This window comes from Bubalus kerabau, chromosome 20 (genome assembly GCF_029407905.1).
Source record: "Bubalus kerabau isolate K-KA32 ecotype Philippines breed swamp buffalo chromosome 20, PCC_UOA_SB_1v2, whole genome shotgun sequence".
NCBI classification, from domain to species: Eukaryota; Metazoa; Chordata; class Mammalia; order Artiodactyla; family Bovidae; genus Bubalus; species Bubalus kerabau.
The window spans coordinates 34,104,732-34,127,801 of NC_073643.1; the positions used below are offsets into that span (position 1 = coordinate 34,104,732).

General features: G+C 38.4%; 1 protein-coding gene across 2 annotated transcripts in view; it reads left to right on the forward strand.

Moving 5' to 3' along the window:
• LMOD3 (leiomodin 3) overlaps window positions 1-23,070 on the forward strand; it is a 43,563-nt gene that overhangs the window by 15,045 nt on the left and 5,448 nt on the right. Inside the window, exons 2-5 of one of the 2 annotated variants that reach the window (XM_055557792.1) lie at window positions 10,133-10,171; window positions 11,725-11,835; window positions 12,266-12,583; window positions 15,292-16,686. In XM_055557792.1, the coding sequence (XP_055413767.1) occupies window positions 12,293-12,583; window positions 15,292-16,686 (1,686 nt within the window). In that variant the 5' untranslated portion in view covers window positions 10,133-10,171; window positions 11,725-11,835; window positions 12,266-12,292. Of the gene's footprint in view, window positions 1-10,132; window positions 10,172-11,724; window positions 11,836-12,058; window positions 12,584-15,291; window positions 16,687-23,070 lie in introns of those variants that run through there. The other variant, XM_055557793.1, reaches the window with a different exon arrangement.

Genomic DNA, 23,070 nt, shown 5'->3' on the forward strand with positions numbered 1-23,070 from the left:
TGAAGATAGTAAGAACCATACTGTTAAAAAATGTTCATGACCCCTTGAAATAGTTTACTGAGAAATGTATTATGAACCAGTAAAACCGAAGAACTCTGAAATAATCCTTCATATTAGCTGTGCCTTAAAAAAAAAAAAAAAAAACCTGAAGAAACAATAACTCTGACTCACTGCTGGTCTTCTGTGGCATTTTCCACCTCTTAACTCCACAGTTTTCTCTGGAACAACAACAAAAGCTCACAAGTTCAGTTGTTGTAACTTTGAGTTGCAGCTTGAAGACCAGCTATACAGTACGGTTGGCTATATTAGACTACAACTGGTTATTATGGGTTCAAGTTGTTTTAGACGTTGTCACAGAACCTCCCACCACCTCATGATGTAAACTGAGACTCTGGTTAGTCTCCAGGCTGCACAGAATTGCCAGGTGGTGACGTCTGCGTCCTGATGGGGTGGGAGCTGACATCTCCTTGTGGCAGCTCTGTTGCATGGCTGAGACTGATGCACAGGCCTGGTTCCATGTGTCAGGGCAGAGGTGGCGACACCTGAGTTTGGGCTTTCTTTATGTTCCTGTTGTCCTCATACGTTCATTAAATTATTTTTGAGAAGAACTTTGGATATTTTTGTTAAGTATCACACATGCCCTCCTTTTCTCCCCAGTCACCTTGGAAGTGGTTCATTCATTCATTCAACCAAAATACTTGATAACTCACAGTGTGCCCTGAACCATGAGAAGACATAAAGAATAGATAGGTACTATAAGTTGTCCTTACAAAGCTTTATGATGCTGGAGACATTGGCAAATCTTTTTTTTTTATTTTTTTTATTTTTTTGGCAAATCTTTTGCCAAAGTTATAAAAAAATGCAAGGAATAACTAAGTCAACTTTCAATTAATTTACTAATAATTATATTTTATCTTTTGTATCTTAGAATGTTACCTCTCCTCCCTTTTATATCATGAAGAAAGGTGGGAAATAGGCTAACTACTGGCATATCCCACCCAGCAGCATGCCCAGCTCTTCCTGTAGTCAGGCTGCATTCTCATCCTCACACATTCATGTCCAGCCACAATGGAAAGAGAAAGGAGAGACAGAAGGAAGGGAGAAGAATCTTGAAGACTGTAAATTATTTCAGCTATCAGTTGCCCCTCGATACATGAAAATCTATTACTCTTCATTCAGCATATTCATTTTGAGTCTTTATCTCTTCTAGTCACTGAGAATAAAAAAGCCAATGAGATAAAGTCTCTGATCTTATATCGCTTGTACTCCAATGGACAATAAATAGTCAAATTGAGAATGTTGAACAGAATCCAGCATTGGCTAAAGTCAGCTCTCATAGACATTGCAAAGGTGTTTTGATGGATGGCAGAAATACCTGGTTAAGTGTATATCCTATCAAAAAGACCACAGAAGGGATCCTAAATCATTTAGGCTGGTAAACTCTAGTGTTTTCATTTTTAAAAATCATGTTTTATAGCCATTTGTAGTCATGTGTCAAGCACAAGCCTAGGTAACGGTGCTTTTGTATTTGTGGGAAGAAATCATTTGTGAAGAAATATTACTAGCTTAATATCACAGAACACTTCCCAAGTCATAAATGGTAACATTTGAAAGACAAATTGGTTTTGTCTTAGACAGCAATAGACCCACCTTTAGAAACAGAGGAACCAAGGAAGACATTTTAAGATCACATTCTGAGTCCAGGGAAAATAGGATTAATTACATTATCTGCTTGTTTGCTCTTTGCTAACAAAGACAGCCACAGGTTTCTGCAAAGTATGATGTGCAGAATCTCACTAACAAAATTGAAAATTAGATTAAAAGCAATGTTTAGAAAGGTACATTTTTTTGGAGAAAAAAAAGAGCCTGGGAGAAAACAAACCACATGTTAAGAGTACATATTTGCTAACTGGTGGTTTCAATTTTTTCTTTCTCCTTATCTATAACTTCTATTTTTTTTCCTATAATGAGCAAGTATGATTTACATCATTTATATAACATTTACATATTTATTTTACACAAAGAAAAGCCATTAATTTTATTTCAGTGACCGTATTTTCCAGCTCTTTCTTTGGAAAGAGACCAGAGACAAAGCTTGTGTGTAGCTTAGTAAGATTTGATAAAATTCTTAAGACACTGAACATGGTTTCAGGTTATACTTCTCTAGTTTCTTGAAGCCCTGGCCTTTTCTCTGATGTCCTGAATGCTTCTTGAGTAACAGAGCTGTGATGTCTAGATTTCTTCTTGCATTTCAATCAACTGAAGTGCCCTTGGCCTTATATCCTCAAGTGTGTGGCGGCACCAGTGTTGTGGTTCTTTTTTCCACTTTTGAATGGTCTACATTTTTAAAATGTCAACTTTGGTTTAAAATTTTATTTCTACATTAAGATAAAATGTGCACTGAATGAAATTCCTAGATCCCAGCTATACAAACAGATGAGTTGTGACAAATTTATCCACCTATGTAACCCACATGGGCTTCCTTGGTGGCTCAGTGGTAAAGAATCTGCCTGTTAATGCAGGAGATGTGGGTTCCATCCCTGGGTTAGGAAGATTTCCTGGAGAAGGAAATGGTGGCCCGCTCCAGTATTCTTGCCTGGGAAATCCCATGGGCAGAGGAGCCCTGCAGACTATAGTCCATGGGGTCAAAAAGGAGTCAGACACAACTTAGTGACTAAACAACACTGTGAAATATAACCCACACCCCAATCAAGATTTAGCCGTCACCCCAGAAGATTCCCTAGTGCCAACTTTCCAGTCAATCCCCACCCTCCATAAGTACTGCTCTTTTGATTTCTATCTCCATGGTTTCACTTTGCCTCTTCTTGATCTCCGCACAAATGGAGTCTTATTGCAGGTATTTTTTGGTGTCCAGCTTCTTTTATTTAACCAAATGTTCTTGAAATTCAACCATGTTACTATGGGCATCATTTTTATTGAGTAGTCTTTTCTTATATACAATACCACAATTTGATTATCCATTCTTTTGTCGTTGAACTTAATACTATTAACTTTTTAAAAGGTGGCTTTTTATTTTGTAAAGTAATTCAGAAAAACTGAGTAGGATCTTATATAATAAATGCTAGTGGACACTTTCACCTTTTCCTTTTATGCTCTTCTTTCTCTGTTCAGAGAGTCACTTTCCTGAAGTTGGTACTTCTCTTTTTTATAATACTTGATTGACTTTGAGCATCTGTGACTGTAGATAAGATGTCTACTATCACTCTGATTTTTGTTATTCTGTAGATAATTTTTTTTCTCTCTGGTAATTTCTTTCAAAGTTTTGCATTTTTATTGCAAGTTGTCTGAGAATGGCAGAGTAGGTGCAGCTGTTTTAAGACTGCTGATGGTCTAAAATGATTTAAAATTTATTTTGCTTAGTATTCAGAAAGTACTTTTACTTTGAGGACTTATGTCTTTCTTCAGTTCTGGAAAATTGTTGTTGTTGTTCTGCCACTCAGTTGTGTCTTACTCTTTGCGACCCCAAGGACTGAAGCATGCCAGGCTCCCCTGTCCTTCACTGTCTCCCAGAGTTTTCTCAGATTCATGTCCATTGAGTTGGTGATGCTATCCATCTATCTCATCCTCTGCCAGCCCCTTTTGTTGCCTTCAATTTTTCCCAGCATCAGGGTCTTTTCCAATGAATCAGTTCTTTGCATCAAGGGGCCAAAGTATTGGCGCTTCAGCATCAGTCCTTCCGATGAATATTCAGGGTTGATCTCTTTTAGGACTGACTGGTATGATTACTTGGAAAATTAACCATAATTTATCTTCAAATATTGCTTTCTTCATAATTCTCTCCACTCTTTTATTCTGGAATTCCTGTTAAACAAATGTGGGAGCCTTAGAAACAGTTCTCCATACTTGGTTACTTTTTCATTCTTTTGGCTCCCCCATCTCATTTTGAACATCTCGGTTCTATGTTGCAGTTTAAAAATGCACTGCGTACTCAGCTGGAGTTCATCCATTCATTGTATAGTCTATTTCAATAATCGTATTGCTTATTTCCAAGATTTTTAATTAGTTTTTTTCACATTGACCTATTAATAAACTATATTTCTAAAATAGAAGTTATACTTTATTTCCATGAACATTTTTTATTATTTTAAAGTCTATCAAAGTGTATAAATTAGTTTAATCTGGAAGGAACAAATGTTTGAAATACTGATTTTGCTGCTTATTCCCCCCCAACAAAATTTTACTCCATGGCCCATTTACTTATTGTTTTCTCCATAAAATGGCCTTAATTCTTAAGTTTTCATTTAAATACGGTGAAACAGAGGTCCATGGTAGTTTCTGTGATAATGTATGCAGTGGCCTAAACTTTAATCATGTAAAATGATCCCTACAAGGATAGTGTCTAAATATTGACACACTTAAAACATGCTGTAAGGTTTTTCTGATATTAAAATCATATATGCATTTGCAAAATATTCAAATAACTTGGACATGTTTAAAGCAGAAAACAATGATTGTTTCATATTGATAAAGATTCAGTTTATGAAATAAATATATAGAGACTATATTTAAATGTTTTAAACATTTGACCTTAATAGGCCATTTAATAACAGGCATGTTTTGCTTAATTGTAGATATTATTCCATAATAATAAATATAAAGCTTCATCAATTTTTTAAAGATATTTTAAAGTATTAGAGATAGGAATTGGGTCTGGTTTATTTCATCAGTCCCCCATTGTGGGGCATTCAGGTTGTTTCTAGTTCACTGTAATAGACAATGCTGTGAATACACTTTTAAATATCTGAAGTTGCGAGAATCTTTCAGAATAAAATATGCCACCTAAATATATTTCATGTCCCTTGCTTTTTATTATTGTGGTAACACATAACAAAATTTATAAGATGGACTATTTTTAAGTGTATAGTTCAGTAGCATTAAGTACATTCACATTGTTGTGCAATCATTCTTGCTTTCAACAGACTGTGAGTTGAATTTACAGTTCAATTGAATAAATTTCTTGATGATGAAATATGTTGCAGATAACCCTCAAGAAATCCCAGGCGTGCTTTCAGTTTTTAAGTGTTTTGATAGCTCTTCCTTGGATAATGTGGCTTTTCATCAAAGGATTAGGGAAATGTCATACACATAAGGTATCCAAAAAGAAAGACTTGAGACTTGCCTACTCTGTTTACAAATGTTATAGAAAATAATACCTAAGGGTGGAATACCTAAGGGTTAAAGTATTTTGTTCTACAAATTTGATCAGACCTGCATTTATTTTTATCTGTTTTAATAGGGTGCTCATATCCCAAGTTTACAGGAAAATTAAGGCAGTTATCCTGATATTGACTTAAATATTATTTGGGATTATTTTCTATGTTGTAGAAAGCAACTAGCATTTATTTAGTTTTCTGAGCCTAGAAAAAAGATGGGAAAAAACCAAGATTGGATCCAAAAATAAAATGAAATAAAGGAAAAGTCATCAGTAATCCCTCCACTTGGAGCTGTAGCGTTTTAGAGTATTTCCTTCTTGTTTTCTTCCTTTGACTTGGTTATATCATCGTTTCACAAAATGTGTTCTGAAGAACAAATGCTCTCTGTTAAAAAGCTTTTTGTGGTTATCAGAAGATGTGGTATACAGAAGATGATTTTCTCAATTTAGAAATTCACAATTCTCGTTAGCATGTTCATAGCTTTTTGATTAAGAAATATCTCTAAATTTCTTTAACTCAGTATTCTCCACCCAGTTTGGTTCAAGAATCCTTCTTACGGCATCTTCCCATTTTCAATAGGTATTTGGTGATGATGGCACAGCTGTCTCTGACTGCATTACTTGCAGTCTGCCTATTTTCATCATTTTTTTGCCCCAAGAAGCAGAGCAGTTGCTTTCTTTTTTAAAAAATTTATTTTATTGAAGTATAGTTTATTTACATTGTTGCGTTAATTTCTTCTGTACAGCAAAGTGATTCAGTTATACACACACACACACACATATATATACACATTCTTTTTCATGTTCTTTTCCATTATGGTTTATCATAGGATATTGAATATGATTCTCTGTGCTATACAGTAGGGACTTTTTGTTTATCCATTCTAATAGTAGTTTGCCTCTGCTAACACCAAACTCTCAGTCCACCCCTTCCCAACCTCCCCTCCTTCTTGGTGACCACAAGTCTGAGAAGTCCCTTTTAGAGATGTTCTTTGGGGCTGTTCTGCTTATCTAGGTGGGGGCTGATATTTACCTATTGAATCTTTCTGGGTCAGGATCTAGAGTTTCTTGTCTTCATGCCTTCCTAAATATGGCTATTATTTCTTATGCGATAGTCGATGGCCAGAGAAGAATGCACTGAAATTATGGAAGTAAATGAAGATCACCTAAATGAGAATACTTACCCAGAGCTTGCTTTGGCAAGGCAGTCAGTTGCCATCACTGGCCTTTGGCGGAGACCAAAGGCAGGCAGGGAAGTGGGAAAGTTTATCGTGGAAACAGGGAGGCTCAAGTCTCAGAGCAGTTGCTTTCTGTGCTATGTGACTCTAGTCTTGTGGGTATGTGAGATGCAATTTCTGCTGGACTGATAGGAAGCTAACAGAGGACATGGATTAAGAGCCCCAAATTTAGAGGCAGTCCTTAAGTCAAATGCCTATGTTTCAGTTTTAATACGTGTCAAAGGAGGTTAATAAAAGTACTGATTATCCAAGATTATGAAAAAATTGACATATGCATCTATCACTTAACACAAGCTTAGGGGTATTAAGTGCTCAAATATGCTAGCAATATGGCTGCACAATTACTAGCAGTGGACTGTCACATTAGTAGTAGTACTAGCAGCCATAGTACTAGTATTTGCAGCAGCATTAGTAGTAATAGTAGTAGCCATCGTAGTAGAAGCTGTAATGCTAATAGCAGTATCGGTATTAATAGTTAGTGTCCTAGCAGTATGAGGAGTATGATAGCATCCTCGCACTTTCAGAAGTTATAGAATTAATTTACCTTTGAAATTAGGCCAAAATCAAATCAGTTTAAGAATTCTGAGATGGCTTATTAAACCAATGAAAACAAAATAGTGAATATCCTTTTGTAATTCATGCTACTCTGGAGCCTGGTAAGAGTGGAACAGGCTGGGTGTTTTGAGTCTAGGAAGCAATTACCTTGTAAGTGCGCGTCCTGAGGCAATGCGCTCGTGGGTCAGGGAAATTTGAGGAGAGAGCGAGGCATTTATTTCACACTCACAAAATCTTCAGGCAATTTGCAGCCAGTGAGCAGAGTCGTCGTGACCCAAATGGAATTGCATAAGAGAATAGCATGCCACAAACAGGACAGAACTGATTTATTTAGTAACATTTGGGAACCATTTATAGAAGTTGTGTCCATTTATATTAATAGCTAGTGTTGGGGCTGATGAAATAGATGGCTTGTCCACAGTCATCGTCTCCTGAATGAAGGTGGGATGGAAAACTGGATAGATCCAAGAAAAAAGTGCTTCCTCTTACCATTAGGATTTTTCACAAATGTATCAAGCCTTAAACAGTTCTTTTACATGTATTTTATATGCTGTTTTGGAAAGAATAAAATGGAAAAGCCATTTATTTTTGGCTTGAACAATATTTGCTAGATATCAGGCATGAAAGACTCACACAATTTCTTTGTGAAAATATAAGATTAACTAATGGTTAATAAGCACTTAATATGAATAATGCCATTTAGGGGTTTTTCCCCCTCCAAATCCTTTAAAGTAGGTCCATTTACCATCCCGCTTTTACAGATGAAGTAGGAATGAGGCCCAGAGGTTGACTTTCCCAGGGTAAGGGAGGAAAAAATTCTTCTTCCTATTGCATTCCTAGATTCTCCAATTCTCACCCTATAAACTGTGCCAGAAGACAGATTCACAAGAGAAACACATACAGATTTACTTAATGTAAGTTTTGCATGACATAGAAGTCTTCATAAGGGAACGAAGACCCCAAGACATGCTAAGCTTGAGGATTTTTATGCTAGGTTTCATGGAGAGTGGAACGTCAGGAGGAGAAAATGAGAACAGGCAGATGGTATGAACACAGGTAGTCAACTAGGGCCTGTTTGGATTCATCTTGGGCCCTTTGTCTTCAGGAGGGTCTCATGACCTGCTTCAGGGATGAAGAGGGAGGTCAAAGAGTCCTTCCTGCACATACTTTCTCAAAGTCCTCCAGCTTAAAATAGTCAATATGCCAAGGTGCCATATTTTGAGGTAGCATGTTCTGAACCTCATCAAAGGCAAAGTTTCTCAAGGTCTCTGAGCCTGATCTTATAAAATGAGTGGCTTGCAATGGTGCTGTGATTCTCATACTCATTTTTAAAATATTTATTTATTTGGCTGCCCTGGCTCTATATTGTGGCTTGTGTGCTCTTTAGTTGCAGCATGTGGGATCTAGTTCCCTGACCAGGACTGAACCCAGGCCCCCTGAATTGGGAGCATGAAGTCTTAGCCACTGGACCACCAAGGAATTCCCTCTCATACCCATTTATACACCAGAATCACTTGAAGAGCTTGCCAGAAAGATGGAGATTCCTGGATCCAAACTTGACAATTCAGATTTAGTAATTTCTAATGGGGTGGGGGTCCCAGGCACTGAATAAACCTCTGTCAGAGATTCTGATCTGTGATGCCCTGTGTGACTATAAAAGTAAATCGGTGATCCTACAGCTTGTTGCTCTCTTGGCATCATAGGTGGATTCTGATGTGAGAAGCTGCTGAGATGGCAGCAGCAGAACATCATTAAGCGAAAGCACAGCTAAATCATCTGTGCATCAAATGAGGCTAATTACACCAGCAAAACTCTTCCCGTCAGCATATGGATGAAGTGCACCATGGAAGCAGCTGGGAGAGATGTACCCCCTTTCCAAACTCACTCAGCAAGATGGAAGTGAGCTGAGGCAGCGTCCCTTCCTGAAGTTTCTAAATCTGCATGATCATCAAAAGCATTTGGTCACCAGAATAGTAATACGAATCTGAAAGCTTACAAGCAACAATTCAGATCATTTTCTCAGGATAGCTTCCTATTTACATGCAAATGATGATTTTCTATTTTCTTTATAAACGTGCTCAGTTCTGTCCAACTCTTTGCAGCAACCCCATGGACGATAGCCCACGAGGCTCCTCTGTCCATGGGATTTCCCAGGCAAGAATACTGGAGTGGGTTGCCATTGCCTTCTCTAGACAATCTTCCCTACCTGGTGGCTGAACCCATATCTCCATTGGCAAGCAGATTCTTTTTCACTAAGAAACCTGAGAATCCTATCACAATTCCACCTAAAAGCCTCTGAGTTGCTTTCTGCAAGAGCAACAAGATTTTTTAAACCATTTTTGTTTATTGCCATTAATATAATGGTTTCTGTTATGAAAGTGGTTTATAAAATGTATTATATTTCACAGTTGCCGTTGTTTTTCTTCAAGTGTTTCTGTGGTTATCCGTGAAATGTGAAACTGGCAATATTTAACGTGTATTGAGGGTTTGCTCTGAGCCATGCACCATCCTACTTAATTTATATATTTACATCAGTATCTATCTGTATCCTCATTTAATTCTCTCATTAATAACATATGGTGACTATTACTCTCAGATATCTTTTATATGATGAGGAATTAGGGGTCAGTAAGTTGCCAAAACATCACATAGTTATTAAGGAGTGGAGCTGTGGTTTGAATCCAGCAGACTGATTCCAGATCTTTGGCTTTTATATTTATATCATTAATTCCCAAAGTACAAATTTTGGAAAGTAATTGCAAGGATACTAGTAATTTTTAAAAGAAAAAAAAAAAGCTTGAATTAACTAAATAAAGTTGGGGAGTATTGGGCTAAATAAATGGGTTTCTTTCACATATTATTTCTCAGAGTCTGAAAGTTCATGTGCTTTACAAATCTCTAAAAGACAATTGCAGAATATAACATTTCCAAACCTCCTTGAACACAAAACTCTTGTTGGTACAGTCTCTTTGTGTGTGTGTGTGTGCACGCGTGCGTGTGTGTGTGTGTGCGCACGTGCGTGTGTGTGCGTGCTCAGTACTGTCCAACTCTTTGTGATCACTGTTTTGCAAGCTAAGCCTCGGAAATTATGGTCTGCAAATCAGTTGTCTGGAAAGTGGTCTACCTCTCTGCCCGCTGAGGCCAAGCTTTTACTTCCCTTTTACAGGACTGGGTGGAAGAGGACGTCTCCACAAAGAGGCCAAGAGTAAGCTGCCACTGTGTATCTTTGTTCTTTACTTTAAAAATGATCATTCCAAGTAAATGGTAATAGCTTTCTGGGGAAAAATGTAGCCATATATATGAAAAGCCTCTTGATCTTGGGGTGTTCAAAACAAACCATTCGGGTAGAAAGAAAATATTAGAATGTCCATTTAAAACTTCTCACATGTAATTTTTTCCATCTGTTTTATTATACAGATGTCTGTATACATTTAAATTCATTTATACTTATAAACATTATATATATTCAAGAATATATTGTTTGACAATGTCTATTTTATATTTATGTATAAATATAATTATATATTATAGATGATATTGAAATAGTAACACGTGTATATAATTTGCAAATAATATACATGTATTGAGGATGGGTTATAGTAATATTGAGGGGATCACCTAGCCATACATATGAAAAGCCCTAAATTTCCTTATGTTCTTTGACTTGGTAATTATACTTCTTGGTATGTATTCGATTTATCCTAAAGAAATAAACTTGCATGTGTATAAATATTTTACTACAGGGGATATTTATTGAAGAAGTGCTGTGAGCATCAAAAACAGTCCAAATATTCAATAATTGGAGATTGGTTACATTAATTATGGAATTTCCATATAAAGAATCTTAACGGGGAGTTATTAAAAATAATGTAGTAGCAGAATATATTCTTGACTAGAAAAAACACATGATTTTGTAAGTTAAAAGACAGACAGATGACAAACGATTATTGAGTTTATATGCCTGGAAGGAAGGACTGACTAGAGTGATAAACCAAAATGTTCATAGCGGGAGCTCTTAGTGATGCAATAAGGGGCAATTTTATGCTTCCATGTGTTATCCTAAGTTTTATACAATAAATGTATATTTTTGAGTAGGCACTATATTTATATTTCAAAATTTGCAGTTATAAAAGGTATACAGTAACAGAGTGTATTTTCCTAGTCCTGTCCCCCAGACAACCCATTTCTTTCTCCAATAGCATCCACTAGTATTGGTTTCTTGTGTATCTTTCCAAGGATCTATTGATAAAGTTTGTATAAATATATATACATACATTGTTTTTATGTTTTATAACATAAATAATAGCATACAATACACTGCTTTGTACACATCTATTATTTCACCCATGTTGGGGGTATATCTGTAGAATACATTCCTACACACTGAAAGTATGCATTTGGTCAAAGAGAGTATGCATTTTCATTTGGATAAGTATTGCCATATTGTCCTCTGAAGTTATGAAAAAGAAAATATTTTCATGATTGCTTCCAGTACTTTAATGGTTTGAGTTTTTTTTAATATTTCCATTTAGATCCATTTACATTTTTATCCTGGCTTAATGGATATTCAATAAGAAAAACAAATTATTTAAAATATTAAATTCCTCATAGTGGAAATTCAAGTGCTGCTCATCCCCATCTGTTAGATCACAGGATCTGGATGCAAATAAGGGTATCTTGCAGAGGTTCAGCTTACACCGTGGGTGAGTAACATAGCCAGACCTCTGCTCGCCTGTGTGCTGTTTTATTTGCTTCCAGAGTCTCATGGTAGTCAAGAGGCAAGCCCCGAGAGCTTGATTTCCACCTTCAAATGAATTTTTCACTTGAGTAGACCTCAAGTCGCTGTTTGGATTTTTCTTCTGAAATATTGTAAGTTGCTTTCATCATTTAAATAAGAAGTGGCCTCCCCTGCAGTACTTGGGTGTGTGTTTGGGCTGCATGAATTTGTATAGGAAGGAAGAGAACTAAGAGTTTACTCCTGTAGAGGTTTGGGAGGCCTGGCAAACCTAAGCAGCTGTACTGAAATGTCAGATGGATTTGCACAGCTGACTCAAGCTGCTGAAGAGAGGAGCATAGTAGTTCCATAAATTGACCGTCTCCAACCAAGCCCTGCTTAATATAGTTACGGCATGAACTTAGTTGCGGTCACCCCTAGCAGCTCAGCAAGCACCACTGGGGTTCTTGGTGGGGAGGGAAACCTCCTCAAGGTAGTATTGACCTGGGACATTTACTAACGGGGAACTTCTTGAGAGAGTTTTTTCTTTTTTTAAATCTTTGTTGATTATTTCTCCTCTTGTAGTAAGATAGAAAAGTATTGAACAGAGTCATGTCAGAACATAGCAGGAATTCAGATCAAGAAGAAATCGATGGGGAGATTGATGAAGAAGAAATCTTGGCCGCCTTGTCCCCAGAAGAGCTCAAAGAACTACAGTCGGAAATGGAGGTGATGGCCCCTGACCCCAGGCTTCCCGTGGGAATGATTCAGAAGGATCAGACCGACAAGCCACCAACAGGGAACTTTGACCATAAATCTCTCGTTGATTATATGTATTGGCAAAAGGCATCCAGACGCATGCTGGAAGACGAACGTGTTCCTGTCACCTTTGTGCCAACCAAGGTAAGTGGGGATTTGTGTACAAGGGAGAAATGGCTTCCTGGCCTGGGCTGATGCATGTCCCTGTTGTAACTGTCTTTTCTCAAGACTCCATGTTTTGTCTTGTTTTGTTGACATTTATACATAAATCATAATATTTAATCCTATGCCAGATCAGAACTTTCTAGAACACTTACATAGTATAATTGGGAGGGAAAAAGTGGTAATTTCTTGTAAATATCTCTTTTAAAAAATTTTGGGGGTTTCTTGTACAGGAAAACCTGTATTCTGTAGGCATGAAATTAGTATTTTATGAATTAACTCATAACCCAGAAGCATTTGTCTTTTATGCTTTTTTTGACTCACAGGACCCTTTACAATGCTGAAGAAAGCTCTTTGTCCTCCTTCTGGCACATGTGTACATATGCACTATTTCACATACAATCTCAAGTATGTCACAGTCCCCCTCAAGTTCAGCCACACACCCTGCAATTAAACCAAGTCCAGTAACAAAAAATCCAACATTACCACAGTGCATTGGGTGTCAGTGGTGAATTTAGGAAGTTGATCCTATTAGGCTGTTTTAAAGATAGTACTTTCTTTAAATATGTTCCTTATATGAAAACTAGAAGTGCATATCAGCATATTTTTTTAATGTTTCACTTAAAAGTGACTTGGCAAAAAGAAAACAGAGATCCTCACAGGTAAAGTCTCTTGTAGTTATGCCTGCTGATTTATTTTTGGTAGGTACATCTTGTCACATTACCATCATACTAGCTGAAATTTTAGGAAAGTTATAAACTGATTTCATGGTCAGGAGAGTTTAAACATGTACTGCACTTAAGAATCCCAGGGACAGGGGAGCCTGGTGGGCTGCCGTCTATGGGGTCGCAGAGTTGGACACGACTGAAGCGACTTAGCAGCAGCAGCAGCAGCACTTAAGAAAATAAGTTGCTGGCTTTACCAGGTTAGAGTTTAAGGCACAATTTATAGACAGTTTACTACTCAAGTAAAAGCCAATTCTACATGAATACCAATTTCCAAGAAAAACAAACTTGGGTACTTCTAACACTTTTTCTTCCTTTTGTATAATTCAAACAGCTTAATGGTTGGCTCCCCCTGCTGAGACAAATGAGAAATGCAGAGAAAACTTTAGGTAGTTTACATGTTAACTGTCAATTCCAACCTATAATGTTATGAGCAGTAAAATCAAGGTCTTTCTTTTTTTAATTTTAGCCTTATATTTTATTGAAATAATATTGGTTTATAACACAGATTTCACATATACAACATTATATGTTTCTATTTCTACATACGGTAGTCTCAGTTGCTAAGTCATGTCTGATTCTTTGCAACCCCATGGATTGTAGCCCGCCAGGTACTCTGTCCATGGAATTTTCCAGGCTAGAATACTGGAGTGGGTTGCTATTTCCTCCTCCAGGGGATCTTCCTGACCCAAGGAGGATCGAATCATGTCTTCTATGTCTTCTGCATTGGTAGGCAGATTCTTTATGACTGAGCCACCTGGGAGGATCCATATACAGTATACTCACCATTAAAAATTTAGTCCCCATCTGTATAATTGGCCCCTTTTACCCATTTCCTCCTCCACAGATTAAGTTCTTGCTCACATAAGCCTCTGTGTCAAACTGCTACACCAGCTTTCAAAATGACATCTATGAGGTACACATCCTTTATGGGAAAGTGTGTAATTAATGTGTAAACATCTAATAAACATTATTGATAAGAGACTTTTATTTTCCTTTCCAAACTAAGCAGTTTTTTTTTTTCTAAATCTCTGGTAATTTTGTCCCCTTTTATAGCTAGCTTTGCCTCCTAGAACTTTCCTTCCAAAGGAACTGGACTGGAAAGCCTGTGCCTGAAGTATCTGGGCAGTTTTCACAGAGCTAAACAGACAAAAAATCAAAGACAAAGGTTTTGGTATATTCCAAAATATCAAACTGCTCTCATTTCCCCCACAATATCTTTCATTTTCAGGGAAATTTGTCGTGCACATTATATTAGATTGGCAAACATATTAGGTATGTAAATTTTGGTTAGGCCAATAAGGAAATTATTATGTAACACAGAGCTATTGAATACAAAATTCCTATTCAGCTGTATACAAAACAAAGACTTCAGTGAATGGATAAATAATTCCATAAGGTTTTCAAAAATAATTTTTAACTGCTTCTGGAACTGAACACTATCTTTAAAAACAATAGAGGATCTGAAAACAAAATTAACTGGGTTTCATTTTAATACATGAGATGAGAAAAACACAACCAAAAAAATGTGTGTCTGTGCCTGTGTGCCTATAAAAATTTACCATTATTTTGGTTGTATTTGCTTGTAAAACAACTGACAAAGACATACTTTGTTTCAGAAAAAAATCTCAGTTTAGAATTATGTAAAAAGTTAAAATCCCCCCATCCCTTCCTCAATTATCTTAATTACCTCTCTTCCTCAAGGATAACTATTAATTTGATAAACATTACAACAGTCTGTTTTTCATATACATTTACAAACACATATATATATAGAGTGTACATGTATACATGTTCATATGTACACATAAATATACATGTAAACAAAAAGAATACTATACCTAGAGCTTATTTGTTTTTTTTTTTCACTAAGTAATAAATCTTTTTATTATCTTCAGTAGATACTGCTCTTCTTCATATTTATTCACTGCTACGTATTCTAACCTTTCTAAATTTCTCTTTTAGGAAAAAACTCAAGAACAACATGAAGCGATAGGCAAAAGCAATAAAAATATGTCCCAGTATTTAAAAGAAAAACTTAACAGTGAAATCATTGCACATAAAAGAGAATCACAGGGCAGTGACAATGTCCAAGAAACAAATAATGATGATGATGAAGATAATGAAGATGAGGGGGAAGATGAAGAAGATGATGAAGAAGATGAAGAAGAAGATGAAGGAAAAGAAGACAGTGAAGAGAGTGATCAAACAAAAAGAGGGGAGGAAGGTGAGGTAAAGGAGCAAATCAGAAATGGTGAGAACACCTGCCAAGAGGTAACTAGTAAAGTAACTGAAGAACAGAAAGGCAGACCAGAGGCTCAAGACAAAATTGAGAAAAAAATATCAAAATTGGATCCCAAGAAGTTAGCTCTAGATACCAGTTTTTTGAAAGTAAGTGCAAGGCCCTCCGGAAACCAAACGGACCTGGATGGGAGCTTAAGGCGAGTGAGACAGAATGACCCTGACATGAAGGAACTCAACCTGAACAACATTGAAAACATCCCCAAAGAAATGTTGCTGGACTTTGTCAACGCAATGAAGAAAAACAAACACGTCAAAACCTTCAGTTTAGCGAACGTGGGTGCTGATGAGAACGTAGCATTTGCCTTGGCTAACATGTTGCGTGAAAATAGGAGCATTACCACTCTCAACATAGAGTCCAATTTCATCACAGGCAAGGGCATCGTGGCCATCATGCGGTGTCTCCAGTTTAACGAGACACTCACCGAACTTCGGTTTCACAATCAGAGACATATGCTGGGCCACCACGCTGAAATGGAAATAGCCAGGCTTTTGAAAGCGAACAACACTCTCCTGAAGATGGGCTACCATTTTGAGCTTCCGGGTCCCCGAATGGTGGTAACCAATCTGCTCACCAGGAATCAGGATAGACAAAGGCAGAAAAGGCAAGAAGAACAGAAACAGCAGCAGCTCAAAGAGCAGAGGAAGTTAATTGCCATGTTGGAGAAGGGGCTGGGGCTGCCCCCTGGTATGTGGGAGATGCTGGGAGGACCAATGCCGGATTCCCGGATGCAGGAGTTCCTCCAGCCTCCTCCTCCTCGACCTCCCAACCCCCAAGCAGCCCCCTTCAGTCGACAAAATGAAGTGACGAAAAAGCCATCGCAGCCGCCAAAGTACAGGACGGACCCCGACTCCTTCCGCGTGGTGAAGCTGAAGAGGATCCAGCGCAAATCTCGGATGCCAGAAGCCAGAGAGTCACCTGAGAAAACCAATCTCAAAGATGTGATCAAAACGCTCAAACCCGTGCCGAGAAACAGGCCACCCCCTTTGGTGGAAATTACCCCCCGAGATCAGCTCTTGAACGACATTCGTCACAGTAACATCGCCTATCTTAAACCTGTAAGTAGGAGAAGGGAGAAATGGTGAACACAGGGCTACAGTAAATCTCTCCCAACTCTATTCCCTGTTCGTTTTAACACCAGGACATTCTCACTAATTGTCACTAACTGAGGGAAACCCGTCAGCATTACTGGTAGATCTAAATTATTGGTTATCCTCAAAGACACAATCTATATGACTGCTGTAACCAGGATACTAACAGCCCACATTTATGAAGCACTTAGTATGGGCCACATCCATTATATGAATTAACTCTTACAATCACCTTAACAATCCTGTAAGGTAGGTATTATTATTCTCCCTGTTTTATAAGAAGGAAATTGAGGCTTAGAGATGTTAAATAACATTTCTAGAAGAAAAGACTCAGAAGTGGTTGAGTTGACTTTGAAATTCAGTCCTGAGCATCCCTGGTCAAGCTTTTGTCCACTCCTGCCACACAGAACTGACAAGCTGAGATCCCCAGGGAACTGCTGCAGGAATAAGTAAGAATGAGGCCTAATTAGGCCAGTCATTTGTGGATAAGTGCTTCTGTAGGGCTTTAAAAAGTTCTTTTTCAGTAGATGAGTGGATACCACCTGCTATTGCAATTATACTCTTTATATTTTAGGTAGGCGGACAATAATAAATTTAAGATTAATGTCTCCATGAATAAATGGAGCTTTAAAATATTTTACTGTTATTTCAGTTTTCTTATTATGACTCACTGTTACTACTGCTGACAGACAAAAATGTTCCATTCCTTTCAGCTTAAGTTGCAGAAATAAATTTTTTATAGTCATTACTATGAGGGGATTTATAGAGGCTGAAAGGTGTGTGTCCAATGGCCACAGGTGGTTGATAATTAACTGCATTGTTTTAAAATCTAATATGTAATTTAGCCACGATATTACATTAATAAAATAGTCAATATGTTATGCCATCAGAGAGTCACAGTTTTTTCAAGATAGTTTAACCATTTCCATGTAAGCTTGTTTTTTTCCCTGTTTTTAAAGAGATTTATATTCTAAAACAATACAGGGAGTTTGCTGGCAGTCCAGTGGTTAGGATTTAGCACTCTCATAGCTGAGGGCCCAGGTTCAATCCCTGGTCCATGAACTAAGATCCTTCAAGCTGTGTTGTATGGCCCCCCACAAAAAAAAAATCCACAAATATGATTGTTACTTATTCACATATATATGTATGTCCCTTATTCCCATCCCCTAGAAATACAGAATTGACAATATTTCCTTCTTCTAAATCGAAGATGACTTTCAGCTGTGACTTAGAGGGATTCTGAGTCTTCCTGTGGCAGGGGCCAGGCTGAGAGTGCTAGAGGTCACATGAGATCGGGCCGGAGAGCTCTGCCTGCCCTTGGGCACAGCATCAACACTTTCTGCACCTGCTCTTCTCCAGGCAGCCAGACCTCTGCAGGGGGTGAATCAGGGTGCTGTTTTGAGAGAGGCTAGGGCTATCACTCCGTAACCAGTTGTCAAAGCAAATCCCGGCTGCCGTGGTGGCTAGACAGTCAGAAAATAGCACTGGTCCGAAAAGAATAAAGAGAAGTCTTTTTAAAAGCTGCATTAAAGGTGGAATATAGACTCAGAGTAGACAAAAGGATGAAGGTTAGATGATCATCTGACCCCTCTCCCTGTCTTCTGAAGGAATATGAAAAAAAAGTGAAAGTGATCAGTCATGGCCGAGTCTTTGCGACCCATGGACTATAGCCTACCAGGCTCCTTTGTTTGTGGAATTCTCCAGGCAGGAATACTGGAGTGGGTAGCCACTCTGTTCTCCAGGGAATCTTTTTGACCCAGGGATCAAACCCAGGTCTCCTTCATTGCAGGCAGATTCTTTATCATCTGAGTGACCAGGGAAGCCCTCTGAAGGAAGATTCTCCTGAGCAAATGTGCTTTGCCTGGAGTTGGCTGAATTTCATCCATCCATTTGTAATAAATACTTGTCTAGTGCTGCCATGTGCCAGGCACCATGAGCAGAGAGTAAGACAGGTATAGTCGTAACCGCATGGAGCTTACAGTGTTGGTTTTCTCATTTTCATGGTCAAGATACTCTCTGCCTTTTAGTCAACTGAGGACACTTCAGCTTTGAGTCTAGATTCTAGAGCAAAAGGTATTAAGATAAATTCACGGTAATAATTACCAAACTGCCATACTCTAGTAAGTACTACATTTACCATTTTCAATCAGTTCTTGATTGGTATCAGTTTTAAGTTGTGTGTGTGTGTTTAATGTCCACTCAGAAAGAAAAATACACAGCAAAGTGAACTCTGACACAGTTTGTGAATGGGGGTCTTGTACATCAGTCTTTGCTTTGAAATGTCTTTTATCTATTCCATGGGATTGGCATCTTCTCCTGCTTTCAGTTGCCTGGCTTGGCTTGCAGTAGACATCTCCTGACATGTATCTTAGATACAAAATACCACACAACTTCATCAGCGTGGTCCTATAAAATGCTCTGCAAGAAAAATGTGAAAATGCATCATCCAGCTGACAAAAATTCACTTGACTGACATCAATTCGCTCGGTACTGCTGCATTTTTGTGCCTTGCTGCATACATAATAAATGTCTGCTTTAATGCTGACTCTTAGTACAGTCTCTCTTAAAAGACATTTTTTTATCTTTTTCTTTTGAAATCATTTGAAATGTGTGGAAGCTCGAAAGAGTAGAAAGAATTCTTACAGACCCAACACAATTTCTCCTATTTGCTTTGTCATTCTTTAAGGGTATTTTAAATACCTCTGCGTGTGTTTAATTCCAGCAGGGCACAGCAGTGGAAGTGCTAATGGTATGAAAAGCTATACTGTGTTTGTGCGGCCGCCTGCAGCCAGCTACTATAAAACACTATTGATTGTGAGATGCTTTCTGATGTAGGGGATATGGAAACATCAGAAAACGCACATCTTAGACTCAGTGAAATATTGTAAACGCCATCTGTGGTGAAATTTCAGGATCTCAGCAGAAAAGGGCTATTTTTGGCTGGTCAAATGAGACACAGCGACACTCACTTTAAGGAGGTAAAACTAAAGATTATGGGGGTTCCCCCTCCCCTCTTGATTGGAGGACAGAGATGTTCTTTAAACCACCAGATTTTCAAATATGAAGTTAAAACTCAATTTAGAAATCTTGTCATTCTTTCTACTGATGCTCCTACCTAAAACGCTGAATGTCCATAAACATACTTAGAACTTATTTACTCTTAAAGGAAAAAAGTTTTTTTTCTCTCATGGACTTGGAGATATTATTTTTGTATTTTCTAGAGCATAGATCATGAAATACTCAGTTTATATTTTAAATTTATGGGGTTTTTTTTCCCCTTTTAATGTTTATTCTCTCCCCATCACATGCTTCTGGCTTGGGATTCCAGAATTGAAGTTGCTAGCAGAAAATAAAGGACAAAATCTGTATTCTTTCTTGGCTCAAGTGCTGCCTCCTCCAAGACGTTGCCTGTTTAAATCATTTTAAGAGAGATGTATTCTGTGGGCCAGGTATTGAAAACTAGGGGACTTAAAACCCAACCTGCAGGCCTATTTTGTTTGGCTGGAGTATTATTGTACAAATTATAAAATATCCCACGATAACATCCACGTATCTGGCAGCATTTGAAACATCAGATCTAGCCACATGGGCCTGAATATGCATGGTACAAATAAGCTGAATTGGTGGTGGTTTCTCCCTTGAGATAGGTAATGGACTCTCCAGTTTTAACTCAGTCTCCACCATGCCCTACTGCTTGGAACCTGGCCTTTTTCACTCATTTGGATTGCTTATTGGACTCCTGTAGAATTTTTTAGTTTATTGTGTTGTTGTGTTTAGCTATGTTTTAAAGGACTTTGTCTTATCTAACTGAATTTATTAATCACTAATTTATTTCCCTTTGAGTTGATAACTCTGAGTCAATTTGATGCCAGCCCAAAAGAAAGATGTTAGACTGGTATAGACATATCTTTCATTGATAAATATATGATTTCCTTTCAACTTAAAAAATTTGGTGGTCTGCTCACTGCCAGCCATCCCAGGTGAGTATCTGTACTTGCACGGAGATAGAAATCTCATGTGCAGAACCTATATAATTTACAGAGACCAACTGCATTTATATCATATGCAATTTTCGGAAGTGAAAGTGTCAGTTGCTCAGTTGTGTCCTACTCTTTGCAACCCCATGGACTGTAGCCCGCCAGGCTCCTCTGTCCATGGGGATTTTCTAGGCAAGAATACTGGAGTGGGTAGCCATTCCCTTTTCCAGGGGATCACAGGTTTGATCCCTGGGGCAGGAGGATCCCTTGGAGGAGGGCATAGCAACCCGCTCCAGTATTCTTGCCTGGAAAATCCCTGTGGACAGAGGAGCCTGGTGGGCTACAGTCCATGGGGTTGCAAAGAGTCAGACACAACTGAGCAACTAACACTATGCAACCTTTCAGTTCAGTTCAGTTCAGTTGCTCAGTTGTGTCCGACTCTTTGTGACCCCATGGACTGCAGCACGCCAGGCCTCCCTGTCCATCACCAACTTCTGGAGTTTACTCAAACTCATGTCCATTGAGTTGGTGATGCCATCCAACCATCTCATCCTCTGTCATCCCCTTCTCCTCCTGCCCTCAGTCTTTCCCAGCATCAGGGTCTTTTCCAATGAGTCAACTCTTCACATCAGGTGGCTTAAGTATTGGAGTTTCAGCTTCAACATCAGTCCTTCCAGTGAATACTCAGGACTGATTTCCTTTAGGATGGACTGGTTGGATCTCCTTGCAGTCTAAGGGACTCTCAAGAGTCTTCTCCAACACCACAGTTCAAAAACATCAATTCTTCTGCACTCAGTTTTCTTTGTAGTCCAACTCTCACATTCGTACATGACTACTGGAAAAACCATAGCCTTGACTAGATGAACCTTTGTTGGCAAAGTAATGTCTCTGCTTTTTAATATGCTGTCTAGGTTGGTCATAACTGTCTTCCAAGGAGCAAGCATCTTTTAATTTCATGGCTGCAGTCACCATCTGCAGTGATTTTGGAGCCCCCCAAAATAAAGTCTGACACTGTTCCCACTGTTTCTCCATCTATTTGCCATGAAGTGATGGGACCAGATGCCATGATCTTCGTTTTCTGAATGTTGAGTTTTAAGCCAACTTTTTCACTCTCCTCTTTCACTTTCATCAAGAGGCTCTTAGTTCCTCTTCACTTCCTGCCATAAGGGTGGTGTCATCTGCATATCTGAGGTTATTGATATTTCTCCCATCAGTCTTGATTCCAGCTTGTGCTTCATCCAGCCCAGCGTTTCTCATGATGTATTCTGCATATAAGTTAAATAAGCAGGGTGACAATATACAACTTTGACGTACTCCTTTTCCTATTTGGAACCAGTCTGTTGTTCCATGTCCAGTTCTAACTGTTGCTTCCTGACTTGGATACAGATTTCTCAAGAGGCAGGTCAGGTGGTCTAGTATTCCCATCTGTTTCAGAATCTTCCACAGTTTGTCATGAACCACACAGTCAAAGGCTTTGACATAGTCAGCAAAGCAGAAATACATGTTTTTTCTGGAACTCTCTTGCTTTTTTGATGATCCAGTGGATGTTAGCAATTTGATCTCTGGTTCCTCTGCCTTTTCTAAAACCAGCTTGAATATCTGGAAATTCATGGTTCATGTATTGCTGAAGCCTGGCTTGGAGAATTTTGAGCATTACTTTACTAGCATATGAGATAAGTGCAATTGTGCAGTAGTTTGAGCATTCTTTGGCATTGCCTTTCTTTGGGATTGGAATGAAAACTGACCTTTTCCAGTCCTGTGGCCACTGCTGAGTTTTCCAAATTTGCTGGCATATTGAGTGCAGCACTTTCACAGCATCATCTTTTAGGATTTGAAATAGCTCAACTGGAATTCCATCACCTCCACTAGCTTGGTTTGTAGTGATGCTTCCTAAGGCCCACTTGACTTCACATTCCAGGATATATGGCTCTAGGTGAGTGATCACACCATCGTGATTATCTGGGTCATGAAGATCTTTTTTGTACAGTTCTTCTGTGTATTCCTGCCACCTCTTCTTAATATCTTCTGCTTCTGTTAGGTCCATACCATTTCTGTCCTTTATTGAGCCCATCTTTGCATGAAATGTTCCCTTGGTATCTCTAATTTTCTTGAAGAGATCTCTATTCTTTCCCATTCTATTGTTTTCCTCTATTTCTTTGCACTGATCACTGAGGAAGGCTTTCTTACCTCTCCTTGCTATTCTTTGGAACTCTGCATTCAGATGGGTATATCTTTCCTTTTCTCCTTTGCTTTTCACATCTCTTCTTTTCCCGGCTATTTGTAAGGCCTCCTCAGACAGCCATTTTGCTTTTTTGCATTTCTTTTTCTTGGGGATGATCTTGATCCCTGTCTCCTGTACAATGTCACAAACCTC